The sequence below is a fragment of the Rattus rattus genome, chromosome 1, assembly GCF_011064425.1.
Source record: "Rattus rattus isolate New Zealand chromosome 1, Rrattus_CSIRO_v1, whole genome shotgun sequence".
NCBI classification, from domain to species: domain Eukaryota; kingdom Metazoa; phylum Chordata; class Mammalia; order Rodentia; family Muridae; genus Rattus; species Rattus rattus.
In genome coordinates, this window is record NC_046154.1 from 244,290,343 (window position 1) to 244,313,511 (window position 23,169).

The following is a 23,169-nucleotide window of genomic DNA, read 5'->3' on the forward strand; positions in this document are numbered from 1 at the left end:
TCAATTTCCCCTGGTGCATGGGAATAGGAACTATATGCCAGTATAGGGAGGTGTGGGAGAATTGTTGTGTTTACCTCAGATCTCTATTAGTAGAGCAGTGCCCCTATCTCTGATCCCCAGGCCTCCTCTCAGCCCATCTGGGGATAGCATGGTATCCTAACTCAAGTCCATATATCTAAATAGTGTGATCTCCTGCTCATTTGCAAACTAAAATCCCAGTCCCTAACACTTTCCTAGGGGGCTATTAATTTCAGCTCTAACAACTGCTTCACACCACCCATCCCCTCATTTCTCTGCACATGTACTGGGCTGACTGTTCCCACTCACCAGGACTGGCTATCCTCTGACATGCGCTGTTCAAACTTCCTGTTCCTTTCAGATCCATAAATTCAATATGCCATTCAGATTTCAATTAATCACTTATCAAAACTCTATAATGTGACAGGTGTGCTGCCTCACCTCGTCCCTTAATAAATATAAAACCAGCAAGTAAAGGTACAGGTGTTAGCCTATACAATTGGGTGCCCGGACTATGTTCCATTATTCCAAACAAACCTCTGAAAGGAGACTCCTTATTTGTGGAATAAATATATTATATCCTACTCTAAAGATTAAAAAGAATAACTGATACCTAGTCCTATGTGGATGCATCTATATGTTAAAAAAAGGTGCAAGCTGCTTCTTTTATCCTGAGTTTCTAAATATTGAGACCAATGTTTATTTCATATTGTAACGATAGAGTTGGCACTGGCTGGAACTCTCTGATTGGACAGGAGAGTCATTAAGGATTCTAGTATGTCTATTTCCTGACAATCCAATTAAGATGTGACAAAGTACAGTTTCAAAGATTTGAAAGACTTTCAAAAAGTTATACACTCAGTACATGGCAAAGCCTAAACTTGTGAGAATTTAACATGAACTCAAACCTAGAGACTGTTATATTAATTCCAAGACTCATAGTGAGGAGTAGCATCATACTTAGTTTTATCACCCATACTATGAGAGATATACAGGTGATAAACCAGACACGGTACACATTTGCTCCTGCCTGAAAGAAACCAGATTGTTTAAGGGCCAAAGGCTGAGTTACCACAGTGGCTTACAGGAGTCTCTTAAGGTTCAGATATGACAAACACTCAAACATAGGTCACCCATCTTCCTTCAGCATTAGCTACCTGTGGTTTCCTTTTACCTAATTCTGGATATGGAGAGGTTGTACAACTGGATGTGTTGAATAATCTCATCCAACAATCGATCTGTCATGGTATCAAAATCTGCAAATGTGTCCATCTGGAAGAAGAAAGGGGAGAAGGTATGGAGAGAAGTTATGAATTCTACATGAAAACATTGTTCATTAAACAGCATGATGTTTTCTGGAAAGGTGTGTAAGCCTCTTGTAGGTGTTATAGTTTGAGATGCAACTTCAAGAAAGATCCACTAGGGTTCTAATGAAGAAACTGGCTGTATGCTAAGTTAAAATAAAAGTCTTTAGTTGGGGAATGCAGTGGAAGATCTGAGTATATGTTTTTGGTATGTGGTGCCTGCTGCCACAACTTGAGTTCACTGTCTGCTGGCATTACTTCCCACAGGAGAAAGCAGGCCTTGCAAGAAAAGACCACTTTCTCTCTGTGCAAGAGCCAGGATTCACACCAAGATATGCTTGACCTCAAGCTGTATTATAGAGCAATAGTGATTTAAAAAAAACTGTATGGTATTGGTATAGAGACAAGCAGGTAGGTCAATGGAATAGAATTGAAGACAGAAATGAAACTACACACCTATGGTCACTTGATCTTTGACAAATGAGCTAAAGCCATCCAATGGCAAAAAGACAGCATTTGCCATAAATAGTGCTGGTACAACTGGCAGTTAGCATGTAGAAGAATGCAAATTGATCCATTCTTATCACCTTGTACAAAGCTCAAGTCCAAGTGGACCAAGGACCTCCACACAAAACCAGGTACACTGAAACTAATAGAATAAAAAGTGGGATAGAACCTCGAACACATGGGCAGTGGGGAAATTTGGACTGAACAGAAAACAATGGCTTATGTTCTAAGATCAAGAATCGACAAATGGGACCCCATAAAATTGCAAAGCTTCTGTAGGGCAAAGGACACTGTCATTAGGACAAAACAGCAAGCAACAGATTGGGAAAAGATCTTTACCAATCCTACATCCGTTAGAGGGTTAATATCCAATATATACAAAGCATTGTTCTTCTAAGACTTCTGCTTCAGTCCCTTCTTTTAATTTCCTGCTTTGTGTTTCCAACCCCATTTCCCTCAGTGATGGACTGTGATGTGAAAATCCAAATGAAATAAACCATTTCCTCCACAAATCACATTTTGGTCATGGTGTTTATCACAGCAATAGAAAGAAAAAATGGGTAGACTTTAAAGCTCCTGCTTTTTAACCTAGCACAGCTTTCAGGTTATTACACAAGTTAATGCCCAGACATCAGCTTTGGGAAAGATTTGAAAGCCATTCATGTCTTATGAGGATGGTGAAATGATAGATGAGGGAAAAATTCCACACATGTCTAAGTACTTGAAGACACAACAGATTGGTCTATATAACTATATTTTAGGTGTGTGATTGGGAACGACACAGACGCTTATTTAGGTTCAATATCTACAAGCAAAATTATCCCTCATAAACAGGGCAGGAGCAACAGCATCCTGGGATACCTGAGCTTCCAGACAAAAACTCATTTTGGTGGTGAAGAATTAAGTCTACCTGAGGAAGGAGCTACAAAGGGATAGATGGCTCAAGTCTATGGTCATCTGAGGCTTGCAGTATGAGAGTGACACAAAACAGTAGTGCTTCTGCTAGACTTCGTGAAATAGGATCCTATCTGCCGATTTGCTTCTCCTGAGGCTCTGTGGCTTCCACAGCCTGAATCTGTATCTCCTTAAAAGCGGAGAATGCAACATGTCTCATCATCTTTTAAAGACTCTTGGAAACATTAGCACACCTAAGACCTTCTAGTCTCAAAGAGCCTCTTTGAAATTACTAGCTAGCAAATTCATTATTTGACAATTGTATGTTAGTGAAGCTTGTACTCACTATGATGAAAAATTCTCTGAAAACCACAGTAAGGTAAAAAAGCATCCCAGGAGCTCCACAGTCAGGGTGCTTTGAAAGGACCATTGCATTCTGAGTTCTTTGCAAGACTTTCAGTGAAATAGCACAAGAGGATTTAATTAGTACTGAGAAGAGTCCCTCCACTTTAGTGACTTGCCCAGACACCTGGTTCAAACAAGCTTGCAAAACCCTAGTGGAATCCAGATGTCCTAGGATACAACACAGAGTACATGGAGGGATATTCATCCAATAAAGGCTAGATTACTGGCAGGACTTCTGCTATTAACGACTTTCATCTTCCCTGGGAAGTCAACTTCACTAGGATAAATTCAACACAAGTTCAAGGAAACTGCTCATCAGTTCTTCCCACTTCTCTGAATGATCTGGCCATCTACCTCAAGACATGGCCACATAAATGTTCTTAAATTTTGTATGACATCCTGCTCTTTGGGTCAGAGGAAGATCCTCTGCAGAGTTTCTAGGCTTCATGCCCCGTGCTGTAAAGAGCTAGTGGTAGTAGTTAGCAGTTGAACTGCTTTGAAGGTGGAATGGCAAAACTACAACTGTTACACTGAAAACAAAAGGCCCTTGAATGATGGTTATCCTAACTTTCTCCCTCCTATTTTACTGCCTGTCACAGGCCTAAAACATGAGAGTGCCAAAAGTAGGCATTAGCAGTTGATGGATGAGCTAGGTCTTTTCAGCTCTTGAACATTAATTTATATGTGCATGAAGGTCAATGAACAAGTTGGGAGAGGTGGTCCTTCCTTTCTAGTATGCTGGGCCTCAGGGATTGAACTAAGGCTATTTATTAGACTTCGCAACAAATGCCTTCTTGGGTTCTGATGGTCCTCTGTATAACTCCAACTTTTGTTAATCATGAGACATCTATTATGATTATTAATAAATGCATTCTTCTGAAGTATGTTTATGCCTCATTTGTCTCACTCTCTGCCCATCCCTATCTCTTGCTCATAGATTCACTAATCTCTCTTTGACTCTTAACACTACTTTAGAGTCACAGCCTCAGTCTACCATGTCAGTTTGTAAAGCGATCATAATCTGGCTCCTTAGTGGCATGTGACAAAACTCCCAGTGTAACTACACAGATGTCCACATAGTTGATACTCTAAGCAGCCATACTTGCAATACTCAATGAAGCCAGAAGCTTCCAGTCAGTGGATACATATCAATTTCTATCCATTTCATATTTCTTCCTCAAACTTCCAAAGTAACACATTAAGTATATTTTCCCCTTTCAAACCACCCAAGCACTTGGATAGTCTTCTTCATGGGGCCCCTTCCCTCATGTGTCTTGGCACCTTTAAGCAGATCCTTCAAATCCAATATTCTCTCAACCCAACATTTCTGTCTCATACCTGATTCTTTTCAGACATTAAGAAGTCCAGTTTTCCCCCAGGGAGCCCCAGTTCTATGAATGTCTTCACTAGCCGGAGGTCAGCACTGTTCCCTAAAAATGATAGGTAATGCCAGTCATATAAATTAATCAAAATAAGTCACAAGGGATTTCTTTCCCTTTCTTAGGTTACAATTGCATTTTCCTTTTAGTTTTAAGCAGATAACAAAAATAACTGGAGTCACTCCACATCTTCTCTCACTGTCACAATCCATGTACATAGACAGGTGTACTCTTTTAAATGGTCCTTCTTCAGTGGAATTATTCCTTGACCTACCTTTCTTCCCCAGAAAACTATTCTCCCACTAGTTTTTCAAAAGAAGCTACCTAATGGCATAGTGTACCAGTCCCCTCTTAAATTGTTTGGCTATCACTTATAGGTAAGTAGGAAAAGATGAATAGTCAACTACAGTTCAGTTGGCTAAATAGAGGTAGAATTACCCATGGGCCAAGAGATAATGATTTTGTAAGTTTGCAAATGTCCACGCATACCATTGAAGGCCAAGGAAGGTTCTAGGATGAGAGGCACAAACAGCAAATGGGACACGTTGTTGACATAAAAAGTCACACAAAAAGTAAATCTGACATAACACAATAAATTAGGCATATGGTTCACATAGGCCATGGGGATCCATTGTATCTGTATTAATTTCTCTCCTGGATCCCTGTAGCGTTAAAAAGGAGTTGCAACCTATTTGATATTTTGGTAATGTGTTTTTCCATGTTTTCCCTATAGGTTATGGTTTCAGAAAATTTATATATCATAAGTGAAATTACAACTAATTTTATATCCTTCCTTATACATTTTCCAAATGATTCAAAGGTGTATAAAAGACTCATAAAATTTGGGAGAGCTAAAGATTTGAGACCAACCTTATGTGAATATTCCCAGATGCTAGCCTGGGACACATAATCCTTAAAGCACATAATCAAACCTATAGGCTACAGGTCATCCTTTTTTAGGAGAGATGCATATTTTAGGAAGTTAAATTTCACTACTCCTTTTTTGTCAATAAATATATGCTCTTTGGATTCACTCACATTGTGGCCTAAATTTCCCTAAAGACATTTTGATAGTGGTCATTTAAAAAGTTGATGATGTTTACATTTAACATGAAGCATTTGGAAAGAATATATCCTTCTCAAGACACTAAGAATAAAAGAAGTTGCCGAACCTAAAACTTTTCTAAAATAATTTTATTTAATAATGTATTAGACTGAGAACATTTATAAGAAGATAAGTTTTAGACTTTTGGCACAACAGAGAGCCAATATAAATATTCATAACTTATTTCAGTATATTCAGTTCTTGATATAAATATGCTATTGAACAGATTTAAACAATAAGTCCTACAAGATTCTGAAAAGGTTATACACATGTTCCATAAACTACTGAAGTAAAATTATGAAAGGTCTCTTTGTTATTCCTTGCTATTTCTATTGACCTGTGGACTGGACGATGCTGTCATGGGCATCCCAGCTCTATAATTTAGTACAATACAAGTAAATCATCTCTACCTTTCTTGTACAACTCTGTTTCAATATGCATGAGGTAAAAAAAGAAATAAAGAAAGAAAAAGAAACACCAAAGGCCTATGACCTACCCAGAGTTCTTGCTTTCAGGATTTATTTTTTATTGTTATTTATGTGTATGTCTATGAAAGTGATTTTGACAGGTATCCAAGGAGTCTCATAGAACAGAAAAGGGCATTAGATTATTTCGATGCTAGAGTTACAGGCCGTTGTCTGTAACTCATTTACTCATCGCAGACACTGAGAAGCAAACTCAGGTCCTCTGGAAGAGTACCAAGTGTTCTTAACCATTGAGCCTTTTTCTGGATCCCGAGATTTCTTACTTGCAAAAAATTTTTAGGATTTTCAAAATAATAGGTGGGAATCACTCTTCAGTGACATTGGGCCGAGGACTGTAAAGGTCATTTTTATCTCTGCAAATGGTAGATCCTGATAATGTCTTAGTAAACAAAAGAAGACACATAAGTGAGAGATGAAAATAATAGCCAAGTAGTTGCCAACACTAACCCCAGGAGGCTCAAAATGCATTCTCTATTCCTTCCTCTCCATTTCTCCTTCTAGAACCACTCTATTGACTCACAAACGCCACCAATTCTTGCCTTCCACTGAAATATTCATTGCAATGTATCCATCTCTTCATTCATTTACTCTACATTCATTCCAATAAATATACAATTTTTAGTTCATTCTATCAATAAAATCCTCATGACTGATTTAATTTATGAACTAATTCTGATATATAATATACAGACATGTGCATATATATTCTTGTGCCATGTTCTTTCCCTAGATGATCATTTTTTCATATTTAGTTGCTTTTATACTCAATTCCTGTCTAAATTACTTCATAAAACTAAACTGAATGTAGACCAGTAATCTGAGGAGTAAACTTCTTTAGAACTTACCATCCAGGCCATGGACACAGACCACCAGGTGAATCCCATCTTCCAAGTTCTCCTCCTCTTCCTCTGGTGGGAAATATGGTATGTCAGAGGCTAGTACAGATAAGTCACTGTACAGAAATCCTTCAATCTTCAGTTCTTTTTTAAACTTTTCTTTGGCCTGATAAAAACTGGAGAACATACCAATTAATCACAAGCCATTCTGTTTATTCCATGTTGAGCTGGGAATGAGTTGGACTGGTATGTAGGATGGATGATTACTTACAAACAAATTGTCTTCTTAACATCAAAAACTAAATCTTAAAGGAGATGCTGTTCTTAATAAAAGGGCAGGAAAATATCCCCAAGTAAACAAACAAAAACACCTCCAGAGTTTTGATTCTGCAGATTTTTATTTTAATCCTGAATTGAACAGGGGACTGGGTAAAGAGATAAGAACCTGTGCAGTTACAGGATATGAATGCCTTTACAATTTTCTCCTGATAGAAGTCTCTTTCCTGTCAGACAGGCCTACCGTACAGAACATAGCTTCTGCCTGCTATTCAAGCACTACCTCCCAGCATTCCTAAGAGCAATGCAGGCTTTGGGGTTCGGGGTGTCCTTTGTTTTGTTTCATTTTGTTTTATCTAGTCAGTACCATAAACTGGTTTGGCATGGCTTGGTTTCTTGGTGCCTATATATATTCTGGAATTCTGAGATGACTTTTATACCGAGCTAAGATTTTGTTTGTGGGCTCACATGACAAGATGGCTTAACAACATTGAGATTATCAAGGTTAGAATCTTAGTTTTAACACTTCTGATAACTGCTAGCTATCTAAAATGCTTGGGACTAGAAGAGGTTTATGTACAAATGAATATGATGCAGGCCAATGATCAAACGATTTCAAGTTTCAGTGTTTTAAGATTTAGGGACATATGCATAGACATAGTGAGGTAACTTGAGACTGAGACCATGTCTATATACACAATTAAATTTCATTGTCTATGTGGCCTAAGCCCATTACATAAAAGTAAAGAAATTTATTGTAATCATTTTATTAAGGCTGAACATGAGACAATTTCATGGTGCAAAATTGTCCATAGGTTTTGTCACACCTTATTTTGAAATCATTTTAGATTTCAATAGTATGTTATTACAGTTTAATTGTAGATTTCTTGCCCAAAAAGAGCAAGATCCTAATTTTGATCTAGAGTAATAAAAACATGTAAACTTTTGGATCTTAGATAATGTACAATTGTGGATTTTCAAGTTAATAATGTCCTACTGTTGTAATCAGCGCCCTCATGTGTTTCCCCCTCAGTGATGACATTCTCTCCTCTAAAGTGTTTCTATTGCTCCCTCTCTCTAACGCATAGCCATTGCTTCCAGATAAAACCTTTGGCTCCACTAAGCATGCACATTTGTCCAACACTGTCCTAAATCGTTGTTTTGTTACCATTTGCCAGATTTGCTGCAGACTCTGAGTATAGTTAGAGCGGGACAAGTCTGACCCAGCTTTGAACAATGTCTATCTGGACTTCTTGAACTGATAAACAGTGTAATACATATGACAGATATTTAATATTATTATGACATAGAATATCTAATGTTAATCTGCCTGGATGTTTCTTTATGTGAAAATCAGTAACTATTAGCTATTGGCAGGAGAAGAATGATTATGAGGTACTCTGAAAAAAAAATACTTCGGTTATGTGTCCAATGAAGGATCTATCTGATAATTGAGGGTGCAAATGAATAAACTGCAAGCCAATGATAAAGCTATAAATTCTGCTACTGCAAAAAGAGTAGCAGCTTTGAGAAGTCTACGATCTTAGTCCACTTAGCAGGCAAAAGTGGGGGAGTCCTGTTCCCTCAAAGGTCCTAAAACTCCTTTTCAAAATATGAAAAAACTGAGTCTCAATGCTATACATAAAATAGTATATCACAACAAAAAATAAATAAAATTTTCATATATACACATTGAAAATTTGGTTAATAAGACATGTTACATCCACAAAATGAACTACCATGGAAGCATTAAAATACAGAGGGAAAAATGGACTTATATACAAAGATATTTCTAATATTTCAAAATGGAAAAAATTATCAAGAAGCGTCACAATAATTGTATTTTTATTAAAAGATAAATATATTTTAGGGAACAAACTTCAACATAGAAAGTTTTTGTTATGCTGTTATTTTGGGAGATGGGCTTGCCTGTAATTCTTTGTATATACTTACACATTCTGAAGTGTATGATATGTGCATTATTGTTTTGTTTAAGTGAAAATAACAAACACCTTCATGTTCAAATAGTATGCATGAAGCTGAGAAAACTTTGGGAATACTCAAATGACTGAGCACCGGTAAACGCCCTGTAAGCTTACCTAAACATCCTCTCACTGACTTCTTCTTCCAACTCGCTGGAGTAGGTAGAAACAACGCCAAAGGAGCCCAGAGGTTGATGAGTAATAGGTGCTGGGCTTTGTTTGGAAGAGAGTCCAGCCCTAGCAGGGGTCTCCTTGGGTACAGAGGAGAAAGGGAGACAGGTGGCAGTGCACGACACAGACAAGTTAACAACTTCCACTGCCTTCAGGCTATCGAGAGTAAAGGCCTCTGTGGAGTTCAAGTGGGCCCCAGAGATGTTAGTTCCTGTCTTCAGCTCTTGGTTTCGTGACACTGGGGAGGCAATCGTGTGAGTCACAGTGGGGCACACAGTGCCTGCTTCATGTTTGGCCTCCGGAGAGGCATTATGTCTTCCATTCAACGTCATGGTATCATTGACACTTAATGAACCATTTTGTACACCTGTGGAATGCAAGTGGCCAGCTCCGACAGCTGGTGCACAACTGATTTCAGGCACCCTGTGGTGAGACGCAGCCCTGACTTCTGAGATGCTGTTGTTGGAAAGCATATGTTTACTCAGGCTCAATTCTTTACCTTTACCTTTCGCAGTTTCCACTGCTGTTCTGTGAAAAGACCTGGTCTTAGGATTTTCAAGCACTGTAGTACATGGTATTTTTAAATTAAGACCTTTGGTTTCCACGTGTGGTATGTTCTCAGCCATGGCATCCAGACAACAGGGTCCTTGAAGATCAGGGTGATTCTCGTTGCCTTTAGGGATATCCATGTACCCAGGGCCCTGGGGTCTGTCAGAATCCACAGCTATATCTGCAAGAGAATGTCCTGCCCTAACATCCTGGACCGTAGACCCACTATAGGAAGGAGAACTGTATCTGGGTGAACTGTTGTCCTTGCTAGAAAGGTCCAGGTCTTCAGAAAATCCTGCTGAATTCTTTATGGTGTCTGAACCTTCAGCAGTATCCTCAGGGCTGCTGATCTGAGGTGCAGACACAGACTTAGTTAGCTTGGTAAGTGCCAACTCACGCTCCTCATCTTCAAAAGGCAATGAGCTGATGGAGGAAAGAGAAGCCTGAATGCCACTGGGCAGGCTAGTGTTACTCTCTGTGTGACCACCCTCCAAAGAGTTCCTGTGGTGGGCATGCCTTCGAACCACCTGATGTAAAATATCGCGATCACTGGGTATCTCCAGGGCTCTGCTTCGAGCCTCCGACCAGGCAACGGAGCTTGGTTCACTTTCGATGCCTGAGTCAGATATTATGGAGGCTGACCTCTTGATAACGCCAGAGAGCATTGAAAGATCTTCTGGCTCTTCACCAGGGTCAGGCAGGGAAGGCTTGGTGTCCAAAGCTTCCCTCAGACCAGTGCTCGGTGTGTCACAGGGCTCAGCAGGGGTGAGCTTCAGACTTAGCAGTACAGGCTTTCCCTCCTGGTCGACTCCCCTCCCTAGAGTCCTCAACTCAAGAGCAGCTGTTTGGTTTAAAGAGATAGAATTATTCTGGCTTATTCCTGCTAAAACTTTGCTTGGCATAGTCTTAACAATACCATAGCTGTCCCTAGAGCCACTGGGTTCATGCTGAACATTAAGTCCCTGCATGGGCTCAGCTCTAGGGTAGTTCTTATTGCTAGATTGCACATCAATGTAGGTCAATGCTGGGGTATGCCCTTCTTCGGGGCCTGGACTTCTCCTACATATGTCCACATCTGCTAGTGAATCTTTTACAGCATCGGGCCTTGGGCCAGTCCAGCATTCATCCTCAGGTATGCCTGCTCTGTTTTGAAATTCACCAATGGATAGGTACACTTGAGATTCTGAACACACATCCATTGGATTCTGTGTGGAAACATTCTCCTCCATCTCTGGACACTGAATAACATCTTCATCAGAGCCCAGCTCGGGTGCTTCTGTAGTAGATAAGGGAAGGTCCTCTCTTGAAGATGACTTTTGATTTATAGCACTCTTTTCTTTCCCTTTGAGCTTCATTATTGCAGGACTTGTCACTGGGACTTCAAAATTAGGATAAACACTCAAGTTATGCCCTATAACAAAAGAGGAAAACTGTATTATAGTCTACAAATCAATTATTATAAAGTATTCAAATGTCTAATGTATGAAAATAATTCAGCCATCCTTTACTAGTATTTTTTGAAGGGGGATGACCTTCAGATTTACGAAAGTTCTTATGTTACAGAAAAAAAACTTTTCTATTTGGGAATATACAGAACTTTTATGTTAACCATGTGACTCTTGTCAAATAGTTTATGTTTATGAGACAAATAAGGATCTGAACAGAACAGAACATGTGTTAGAGGGTTAGGCGAGGGAATAGAAATTCCCATTAAACCTCTGTGAAGAGATTACATCTCAGTGTTAGGCCAGTGGTTCACTGAATCTTGTCTACTTAAGAGAACATCAATTCATAGTCAAGAGGCTACAGCTCAGGAAACCCCTCAGATTGACAGATCGACAGCACAGATGGATGCTCCAAGAGAAGGAAAAATCTGAGAATACAGAAACTTCTAGCTAAGCTTCAACATATGGATCACCCCTCCTCTGTCTCTCATCTGTATCTCTGTCTATCATCTACTTTGCTGTCTCTGTCTTTGCCTCTGTGTGTCTCTGTCTATCCCTCCTGTCCACATCTCCCACTCATCTACCTCCAGTTCTCATTGTGGGGAGATGGCCACACTTTATTTCACACAATAAAACTTCAATTATGAGCACAGTTCTTTCTTGAGTTCTACGAGTCATCCAGACAAATTCTTAGACATGGGAAATTTAACATAAACCAAGAATTTGTATCTAGTGGTCAGAATTGCAGACCACCAGTTTGCCCGAAGAACCTGAAATGAAATTTTGGTGGAGAAAGGTTAGTACCTCACTTGCAGTGTATAAAACAAAAGAGGAGAAAAAGTCACAAAGAAAAAGCAGGTATTTTATTTTGTCATACCACTTATGGTTCATTTATCAGAGTACAATTAGCATCTCTCATTTGCAAATGTGACAAGGTTAATCATAAGCCCCATGGTTACAGAGTAAATATAAGGTGACTTCGATCCTGGGAAGGTCTGATTTTGAATTCCAACATTACTACTCATGAGTACTCTAGTGAACTGAGGAGTTCAGTAATATCTTTCCACCTCCCTAAACTGTAGGATGGGCAGATCCATAGGAACCTGCAAGCCTTTTGTTCATTCATAAATTATTATGTGAGTTGATGTCATGCATGGAGACAAAGAATACTGCTTTCTGCAGAATAAACACAATTATGTGTGAACTCCATCATCAAGTATATTGTCTGCGTGATAGTCACACCATAATGAAGCTTCCAGGAACACAGCCATCTTCAGAGGGAAATAGCAGGAAACCAAAGTATGGCCTTTCATCTTGGTTTTTCTTAACTAATTTCTATAAGCCATTCTCCTCCATTTTTTCTCTCTGGCTTTTAATCCTCTCTTTCTCCTCCTGTCTGCCACAACTAGACAGTGACAAATATTATCCATGTGCACCCATCATAACCCAAGATCTAAGATATGTCAGGTGACATTTCCCACATATACCATATAAATAACAGGCTCCTTTGTTCGTGTTTCCTTTAACAAGTATAAGCCTCCTGTTGACAGACAACTACAGTGGTTCCATTCCCTGACTATTATGAACAGTAAGTCAATAAACACACATCTATGTGGTAGGATTTACCAGTTCTTTGAGTGCATGCCCCTGATTATGACCATATAGGTCATATAGTTTTGGTTTACAGTTTTATAAGAGATTTTCAATTTAATTCCTGTAGTGGCTATACCAGTTTATATACCCAGCAACCATAGAGGTAAACAGAAAGGCAAAGGAAACCCATAGAGAAGCAGGGGTGCATGGGAGGGCAGTAGAGGCAAAGGCGGTCAAGCATGCTCCCAGATAGGCTCCCACATCCATTCAAGAGCATCTGAGCAACACAAAAAGACTTGATGTACTTGAATTATTGTTGTCTTTAATAGAGCAGAAAGAGAGATGGGTAGAATACTAGGGAGAAGTTGGGGGAAAGTAAATATGATGAAAAAATTGAAACCTTCAAATAATTTCTAAAATAATAGGTATTAAATGTAATAAAAAACACATCACCTCATAGGCTAATATTTTTAAAAATCAAACTAAAATTTAAAAGGCTTCATGTGGTTTTTAAAAAGCTATATCAATACAACTTATCTTAAATATTATGAATTTAAGTCATACATATGCTATTTGCAAACCACATGAGGCTTTGACACATGATTATCTAATAATTTTCAGTGTAACTTGTCATCAGATTGAGGGAGAAATGAGCTCTTCTTTTACCTCAGTGCATTCAACGAACCTGGAGATACTAGGAAGTATTTATTTTTCTCTGAAGCTCTGTCTTCGGTCTTCAGCAAGAACAGCATATACTATTCTGAGAATTCCCCAACATCCCTCCCACATACATGTAGTGTGATACATCCTACCACCATGTTATGGCCCACTTGTAAGCACTTGTCTCCCTGGAGGAGCTACTTTCTGTTTTATTTCTGTAGCCCACAGGCTGACATCTTGTCAAGTACATATTTGATGAACTGTATTCCTGAAAGGAACTAAACCAAGAATAGAAGTCTAGTAAAACAAAGAATATCATCTTCATTGATTGCTTGCATTGGCTTGAATATAATTTTGCAATGATGTTTAGTACAATAAAGAATATACCAGCATGAATTGAATAAAAATTATCTCCATGCTAGGCAGTGGGTTTGTAAGATGGAAAGTGGCCATTTGTTGTAAGAGTCAACAAGGGTGACAGTCATTATAAGCACCAAGGATCTTTTGCTTTGATGGACTTTTTTTTCTTTATTGACTTGAGTATTTCTTATTTATATTTCGATTGTTATTCCCTTTCCCGGTTTCTGGGCCAACACCCCCCTAACCCCTCCCCTCCCCATCCTCCCCCCATTACCACCCTCCTCCCAACAATCACGTTCACTGGGGGTTCAGTCTTGGCAGGACCAAGGGCTTCCCCTTCCACTGGTGCTCTTACTAGGCTATTCATTGCTACCTATGAGGTTAGAGTCCAGGGACAGTCCATGTATAGTCTTTGGGTAGTGACTTAGTCCCTGGAAGCTCTGGTTGGTTGGCATTGCTGTTCATATGGGGTCTCAAGCTCCTTCAAGCTCTTCCATTTCTTTCTCTGATTCCTTCAACAGGGGTCCCTGTTCTCAGTTCAGTGGTTTGCTGCTGGCATTCGCCTCTGTATTTGCTGTATTCTGGCTGTGTCTCTCAGGAGAGATCTACATCCGGTTCCTGTCAGCCTGCACTTCTTTGCTTCATCCATCTTATCTAATTGGGTGGCTGTATATGTATGGGCCACATGTGGGACAGGCTCTGAATGGGTGTTCCTTCTGCCTCTGTTTTAATCTTTGCCTCTCTCTTCCCTGCCAAGGGTATTCTTGTTCCCCTTTTAAAGAAGGAGTGAAGCATTCGCATTTTGACTTGATGGACTTTTTAAAATATTGAGAAGCACTCAAAGGTGCAACAACTGTTTTGCCAAATCATATGTCTGTTACAGTACAGTTAGAATGAATGACTTCTAGAGACTAGGAAAGGAAGAAAAGGAAATATGAGCAAAACACATAGTGGATTTAAGGTGGTAGAAACTATCTACATGGCATAATATGCTATAGTAGTTAATGCATATGACAAAAGGAACTCAGAATAGTGCTAGTACTAAATCACCTTCAGATGATAATTACTAACCTAATACAGAGGAATGAACTATAACACAAGTTCCCCTGGGGTGGAGGGTATTGGTGGTGTAGGGAAGAGGATTATGCATATGCAGGACCAATGAGTACACAGGCTACCTCTGAGCCTTACTCTTTATATTTCCATTGCTGAGAATCTAAAAATCACCTTATAAAGAATAACTTACAAAAGTAAACAGAAGTAAAGAAAGCATAGCACAGGCAGTATTTTTGGGGATGTGTATGGATCTTCTTCAGAATAGTGGACAATGAGTTGTGGTAGACACAGGGACATTGAAAGCAAAGACTAGAATTCTGGGGTATACAATCTGGCCAGACCTTGGTAATCCCCTAAGTGAATGAAGTGAGACTAAACAGAGGGGCATAACTATGAACAGGAAGAGATAATCTGGAAAATGAATCATATTCCAGATTCATGGGTGAGTATGTGCTGATTGTAAGAGGAAACAAGATGTCAATTGTTTGAACACACAACATTTATAAGACCCATTCTCAACCATGAGACAGGATGCAAGAGCAGCAATGAAGACCGTTACCAACATCAAAATTTGAGTTTGTCATTAAAACTGTGAGAGTGAGCACAACAAAGCATGCTACTCAGAGAGCCAGAGAGTCAGACACTGGTGACTGCTGGTGTTAGCAAATACCCACTGACTCTTGCCTGGTAGTCTTTCAATGTTTTACAAACTTGTCTGCCCCACCATCCATAATAACCCTGTAGAAGAGAGCATGTTGTTCAACTTTATATACTAATTTGGGGAAAATATTTAAATCTAGACCATATGATCAACTCAGTTGTCATGCAACAGAGTATACTCCCCCTCCCCAGAAAAGCAACTACAATTTCTGATACAGCACATATTCCTGACTTCGCACTAATCACAAGTGCACACAAATAGCATAGATCGAAACAAACTTGTGTATATCCCATTTGATGCTACACTGACAGGGTATCCTAAGAATGTGTATGATAACCTGTTGGCAACATAAAACTACTTATGCCACCATGCTGTGGCAGAAAGAGGAACTAGGTCATTGTTGTAATAAATTTTATCTTGGATTAAAGAACCATCAAAAATACTTTGCAAAAGAACAAGTCAGTCAAGAAAAGGTGTGAGTTTTAAGGGGACAAGCCAGTAATGCTTATGAGGAGGTGATAACACATTAGGTCAGGATTTTATTGGGGACAGCGTGAGAGACAGTGGGATATTTAAGAGTAAATGTTTACTGTTCTAGAAAATTGAGACTGCATAGCTGGCACCCATCTGTTGAGCTTTGGTCTTTTGTTATCTATTGTAATACCAAGTGCAGGCCCCCAGGACATAGTTGTCCCAGAGATGAGAGAGTCTGCACCCTTGTCCCTAAGTTATTTTTGATTGGTAAATAAAGATGCCAACAGCCAATAGCTGGACAGAGAAGAAATAGGTGGGTTGAATTTTCTCCAGCTTATGGTCAGAGGAGAACCAAGAGGAGAAGAAGGTGCACGAGGAGGAAAGAGAAACTGCCATGAGTTAGGAGTCAAGAGAATGTGGTCCTGAGGGCTGGGCAATGGAACTTAAGAGCACCCTAGATGAAACTTAGTAAGTAATAACTCGGGATTATCGATAGGAAAGTAGATTCTAATAGCATGAAGGCTAAGTACCTGTCCAGCTCTTGCAGTGTTGAAGGTTCATTGTAAATATAAAGGTTGTGTGTGTGTGTGTGTGTGTGTTTGTGTGTGTGTGTGTGTGTCTTTTATCCTGGAACTGAATGAACTAAGGTGGTGTAGAAACCCCAGGTCAGAATAAAATAATTTATACAACACACAGCCCACAGCATATGACCAACAATACATAGAGAAGATATATTAAAATATTACTTACGTGTGACAATTAACAATAATTGTCAACTTGATGTAGCCTAGAATCACTTGGGAAGAGAATCTTAATGATAGAGTTTCTCCCTTGAGTTGGTCTATGGGTGTGTCTGTGGAGGGCTGTTTTAATTAATTTATGTGGGGAAACCCATCCATTATTTTCTAGGCAGGGGTTTCTGAAGTACAGGAGTGGAGAAATGGAGATGCAAGTGAGCAGGGAAGTAGTAGCGTATGGCATGCAATTTCCATTCTTCTTGGTTGTTGGTGTGACAGGCCTGGCTCCTTGAAGCTCCTGCTCTGACTGTTTCACAATGACATACTTTAGTCTAGAATTGTAATCTGAAGCAATCCCTTTCCCCTCCATTTGCTTTTGTCATGGTATATTATCACGGCACCAGAAATGAAATTTGAGCAATTGATGGCTGACAAAAACCTGAACGAGCAAATTTCCCCAGAAAAAATACCCTCTGCCATATGTCATCATGTTAAGTAAGACTGGAGGCCCAGACGAATCACATGGGTAGAACACAGTAGACAGGAAAACCTCTGTGGAAAAAAATATGTTTTCCAGCTGACGTTATGGGCTAAGAAAAAGTGAAGCTGATTTATAAAAAAAAAATAAATAATTAATTAAAAGACCATGATCAAATCACACACATGAGGACTGAATTTTATGCTCAGTGGAATATTTATCAATATCTGCAATTTAAAAGACCAGGAAACGAGCTACAGCCTATTAAGTAAAAATCTCAGAGGTTATTATAATTGGTGTTTAATTTCTTAGACTGTTCAAGTTTACTGGAAATGTAATGAGGTATACATTAATCAAACCCTAAGTATGTAAACACACACACACACACACAAACACACACACACCCAAATGCACACACGCACACTTAAAATTTAACGGTAAGATTTAGTATAATTCAATACACACTACACATGTTATACACTTACTTGACACTAGATGTCAGACTAGAACTGGAAACCAAATTCATGTTTGCCAACCTGCCAACCTGCTCTGTCCCTACAAGTCCCCTAGATTCCAGACTACAAAGTGTCCAGTTGCAGAGACTCGGAAATGTAGCCATTTTAATCCATGATATAAAGCAACAAGCAAACTAGCCTGGCTAAAACTACCTCAGGAAGATAACAGAGTAAAGCCTGAATTCTGGACTCAAGGGGTTAGGTTTGGTTACTTATTGACATGTGGTCTTTCATACATACTCCTATCTATGCCTCAGCTTTCCTCTCTGAAGATACACACACACACACACACACACACACACACACATATATATATATATATGTATATATATATATATATATATATATATTCTAAAGGATTGAAGAAATAAACCATTTGATTTAAACTACCAACACGGGGGGCTTGACATTTTCTGGTCATGGCTATTGGGTTTTTACGGTCAAATTGTAAGAGCAAACAGAAAGGGGACATTCCTTTCTTCCTGTCTGGTCATTCTGCAGTTGACCGGTGGGTTCACTGACAAACACTGTAGCCATGCTGAATCCTGGTACACAAACAATAGGTACAACCTTGTTCTTTTTACTCCCTGATGCAGTTTATTTGTTCATGAGTTACACAGTCCTTATTCTCCAGTCCTTGACCTGCATTGTGGCATTAAACAGGTTTTTGGATTATATAGTGAATGGCCAGCTAGAATGATACAGCAAAACCCCATCTCAAGAGAACAACCACACTTACCACCATGAGAGTCACTAACATAGTAGTAGCATTAATGCTAAAAAAAAGACTGACTATAGTTAAAACTATACACTTGAAATAACCAAAAAAAAAATCACCACCTTTGATTGTTCTAGTGTGTGTGTGTGTGTGTGTGTGTGTGTGTGTGTGTGTGTATGTGTGTGTGTGTGTATGTGTGTGTGTGTGTCTGTGTGTCTGTGCTGTATCTTACTCTATAGGTAAAAACACAATCTCCTGGGGAAAACAGTGTCTGTTTATGTCTGTGTCTGTATTTTATCCTATAGGCAAAAAACACTAGTACCATGAACATTTTGACCCAGAAGAGGCCAGAGAGGCATTAATGCTAACACTTCCCATTGAAAAAAAAAAAAGCCTGCTCCTACTCTTGTGAAAAGTAAGCACCAGAACTCTAGTGGCACAGTCTGTTAATGCATGAGTACTTACATGGAAACGCTAATTCTTTCAAAAGAACAGAGAACGACAAACCTGAGACAGGGCAGTCTACATATCTATCCTCAAAGATAACAGGCAGGGTGTTCCAGTCACCATCAATGTCCAGGCACTCTGCAGGCAGTGGTGGCATGCTGGTGAGGTACTCTGAGTTCCGGATGTCCATAGACAGCTGACTGTGAGTCTGTATCCTGTGGAACACACAGAAAGGTAATCAACCAGACAGGACTGGGAGTTTTCAGTAGAATCTTACCATTCTAACCCCAACAAAGCATTACCAGTGCTTTTAGCAGACGCAGGCAATGACCATCTCCCATCAAAGATACCCCTAGTGTGATAGTCTGCTTTGCTGAGGAACTGACCTGGATACTAGTGATGGTGTAGTGAATTGTGGACTAGGTTACATTTGCCAGTTAGTGAAAGACAATAAGTCTTTAAGTGACTTAAAGACTAGCTAAGAAATGGCTACAGATATAAAATTAGTGCTTTGGGGGGGAGTTAGACTAACTCATTTATTACTCCAGAATCCTTAACTTTTTAAACAACTTAGAGTCTGAGTCATATTTTGATAGTACTGAATTAATAGCCACCTAAAGTAGCTTTTAAAAAATATGTCACTACTGATAACATTTATTAGTATGTATGCTAATATAATTCAGGAAGGATGATATAGTCGTTTCTCTGTAGGAAATTTGAAAGCTAGTATTTATTCTCCATAACCAAAACATCATTCTGCCAATAAGAAGGTGATTTCAGAATCTGAAGTATTACGCTTCACAATCTAAAAGTTGAGAGGAGCATGCAACTTTAATAACTTACTAAGAAGACAGAAAATTCTTATGAAAGAAAAACTAATTTGTAGTTTGTAGTTTTGTATAAAATGACTCAGTCACTTTCTCCTAAGGTAACAGAAGGATTTATAGGACTGTAAGTTTGGGAGAAGGTTAAGCATGTCTGTCTGTCTGTCTCCCTGCCTGCCTGCCTGCCTGCCTGCCTGTGGCTCTTTATGTCAGAGCTTATAAATTCTTGATACTCTTATTTCACTTCCCAGCCATGTGGACCCTCTGCCTCTCTAAAATAACTGTAGCTATATAACCCTGCCCATATTCTGAACAAATTCTCTAAGTATCACGTCATCATCATAACAGAAGTACAATGAGATTAATACATACACATGTGTGATTTGTAGCTTATATATACACACACATATATGTTTCATAGAAATATGCATGTGTTAATTATGATAATACATATTAATTTTATAGACTAAATGTGTTTACCTTAGTTTTTCCATTTTTTCAGTTTCCCCATAAAAGTGGAAAATTTTTTCCACTTCAAAGCTCTACAGAGGTTTGTTCAACTTTACACCTCTTTGAATATTTAATTATTTGGATATTATATCTGGATATTTAAATACAATTGTTTCAGTCAGTCCTGCACACCATAGCATCTTTGGTCTCCTAAGTATGTAAGGGTGTAGCCAGAAGACATTGCCAGGTGAGCTGGTGATAAGCCTGCGAGACCCATCTTTGGTGTGGCGGGGCAACACCTGATAGGCTGAAAGGAACATAGATGGGCAAGGCGAACATATCTTTTGTTTTTTTTTTCTAGAACCAGGATACCTTTGTTTTCTCTAGTTATTTGACATCACAATTCCAGGCTCTACAATTTTTAGACCATGAGGCTCACAGCAGCACCTCTAACCTTCAGGGTTTCAGTCCTTTAGACATGAACTGGTCCTCTAGTCCTAAGATCTTCACATGTGGCTGTTATACTCCTAGCTTCTCTGGCTTCCATACAGATGGTAGTGGGGCTTGTCAGCCTGAACATGAGGCTCACCAACTCAATGAAATTGGCCACTCAATAAACCCCAAGGACCCTACTGCTGGTTCTTCTGCAATGCTGGCATTACAAGTGCTTGCTAGGATACCTTGCTTTTCAGGTGGAGGCTAGGTGTCTGAACTCAGGTCTTCTTGTTTATATAGAAGCCATTTTCCTAACTGAGCCATCTCTCCAGCCCCAGAAGGAATAGCCTTTTAACTATTAAACTGTGCTGCTCACACTACATATATCTAATGACTGCTGAAGGAGGGAGAATTAGTCTCCCCCAGAAACAAGCTTTTTAATTGGTTGTCCTATACAACATAGTTAGGCCTGAAATCATAGACATATAAGTAGCACTAAGCAGACTTGGGATTGTACTTAGATATTTATGTCTTTGGAATGAATATGTGGGAGTGGGGGGAGACTAAAATTTGAAAGGAAGCAAAGGGAAAAGAGAGGAAAGAAAAGAGAAAAGGTGATAAAATAATATTTTTTTTCTATTTTTTTTTATTAACTTGAATATTTCTTATATACATTTCGAGTGTTATTCCCTTTCCCGGTTTCCGGGCAAACATCCCCCTCCCCTCTCCCCTTCCTTATGGGTGTTCCCCTCCCCACCCTCCCCCCATTGCCGCCCTCCCCGCAACAGTCTAGTTCACTGGGGGTTCAGTATTAGCAGGACCCAGGGCTTCCCCTTCCACTGGTGCTCTTACTAGGATATTCATTGCTACCTATGAGGTCAGAGTCCAGGGTCAGTCCATGTATAGTCTTTAGGTAGTGGCTTAGTCCCTGGAAGCTCTGGTGGCTTGTCATTGTTGTACATATAGGGTCTCGAGCCCCTTCAAGCTATTCCAGTTCTTTCTCTGATTCCTTCAACGGGGGTCCTATTCTCAGTTCAGAGGTTTGCTGCTGACATTCGCCTCTGTATTTGCTGTATTCTGGCTGTGTCTCTCAGGAGCGATCTACACTTCTGCACTTCTTTGCTTCATCCATCTTGTCTAATTGGGTGGCTGTATATATATGGGCCACATGTGGGGCAGGCTCTGAATGGATGTTCCTTCAGTCTCTGTTTTAATCTTTGCCTCTGTCTTCCCTGCCAAGGGTATTCTTGTTCCTTTTTAAAGAAGGAGTGAAGCATTCCACATTTTGATCATCCGTCTTGAGTTTCATTTGTTCTAGCATCTAGGGTAATTCTGGTATTTGGGCTAATAGCCACTTATCAATGAGTGCATACCATGTATGTCTTTCTGTGATTGGGTTAGCTCACTCAGGATGATATTTTCCAGTTCCAACCATTTGCCTACAAATTTCATAAAGTCGTTGTTTTTGATAGCTGAGTAATATTCCATTGTGTAGATATACCACATTTTCTGTATCCATTCCTCTGTTGAAGGGCATCTGGGTTCTTTCCAGCTTCTGGCTATTATAAATAAGGCTGCGATGAACATAGTGGAGCACGTGTCTTTTTGATATGTTGGGGCATCTTTTGGGTATATGCCCAAGAGAGGGATAGCTGGATCCTCAGGCAGTTTAATGTCCAATTTTCTGAGGAACCTCCAGACTGATTTCCAGAATGGTTGTACCAGTCTGCAATCCCACCAACAATGGAGGAGTGTTCCTCTTTCTCCAAGAGATCCCCGCCAGCATCTGCTGTCACCTGAGTTTTTGATCTTAGCCATTCTCACTGGTGTGAGGTGAAATCTCAGGGTTGTTTTGATTTGCATTTCCTGATGACTAAAGATGTTGAACATTTTTTAGGTGTTTCTCAGCCATTCGGCATTCCTCAGCTGTGAATTCTTTGTTTAGCTCTGAACCCCATTTTTAATAGGGTTATTTGTCTCCCCTGCGGTCTAACTTTTGAGTTCTTTGTATATTTTGGATATAAGGCCTCTATCTGTTGTAGGATTGGTAAAGATCTTTTTCCCAATCTGTTGGTTGCCGCTTTTGTCCCAACCACAGTGTCCTTTGCCTTACAGAAGCTTTTGCAGTTTTATGAGATCCCATTTGTCGATTCTTGATCTTAGAGCATAAGCCATTGGTGTTTTGTTCAGGAAATTTTTTCCAGTGCCCATGTGTTCCAGATGCTTCCCTAGTTTTTCTTCTATTAGTTTGAGTGTGTCTGGTTTGATGTGGAGGTCCTTGATCCACTTGGACTTAAGCTTTGTACAGGGTGATAAGCATGGATCGATCTGCATTCTTCTACATGTTGACCTCCAGTTGAACCAGCACCATTTGCTGAAAATGCTATCTTTTTTTCCATTGGATG

The 23,169-nt window shown here is 39.5% G+C and overlaps 1 protein-coding gene across 1 annotated transcript in view; it reads right to left on the reverse strand.

Annotated features, from left to right (window-relative positions):
* Fam135b (family with sequence similarity 135 member B) overlaps positions 1 to 23,169 on the reverse strand; it is a 277,326-nt gene that overhangs the window by 11,736 nt on the left and 242,421 nt on the right. The window contains exons 13-17 of the mRNA XM_032916392.1: positions 19,116 to 19,270; positions 9,309 to 11,322; positions 6,943 to 7,109; positions 4,467 to 4,558; positions 1,193 to 1,290 (exon numbers count right to left, since the gene is read on the reverse strand). Of these exons, the coding sequence (XP_032772283.1) occupies positions 1,193 to 1,290; positions 4,467 to 4,558; positions 6,943 to 7,109; positions 9,309 to 11,322; positions 19,116 to 19,270 (2,526 nt within the window). The remainder of the gene's footprint in view (positions 1 to 1,192; positions 1,291 to 4,466; positions 4,559 to 6,942; positions 7,110 to 9,308; positions 11,323 to 19,115; positions 19,271 to 23,169) is intronic.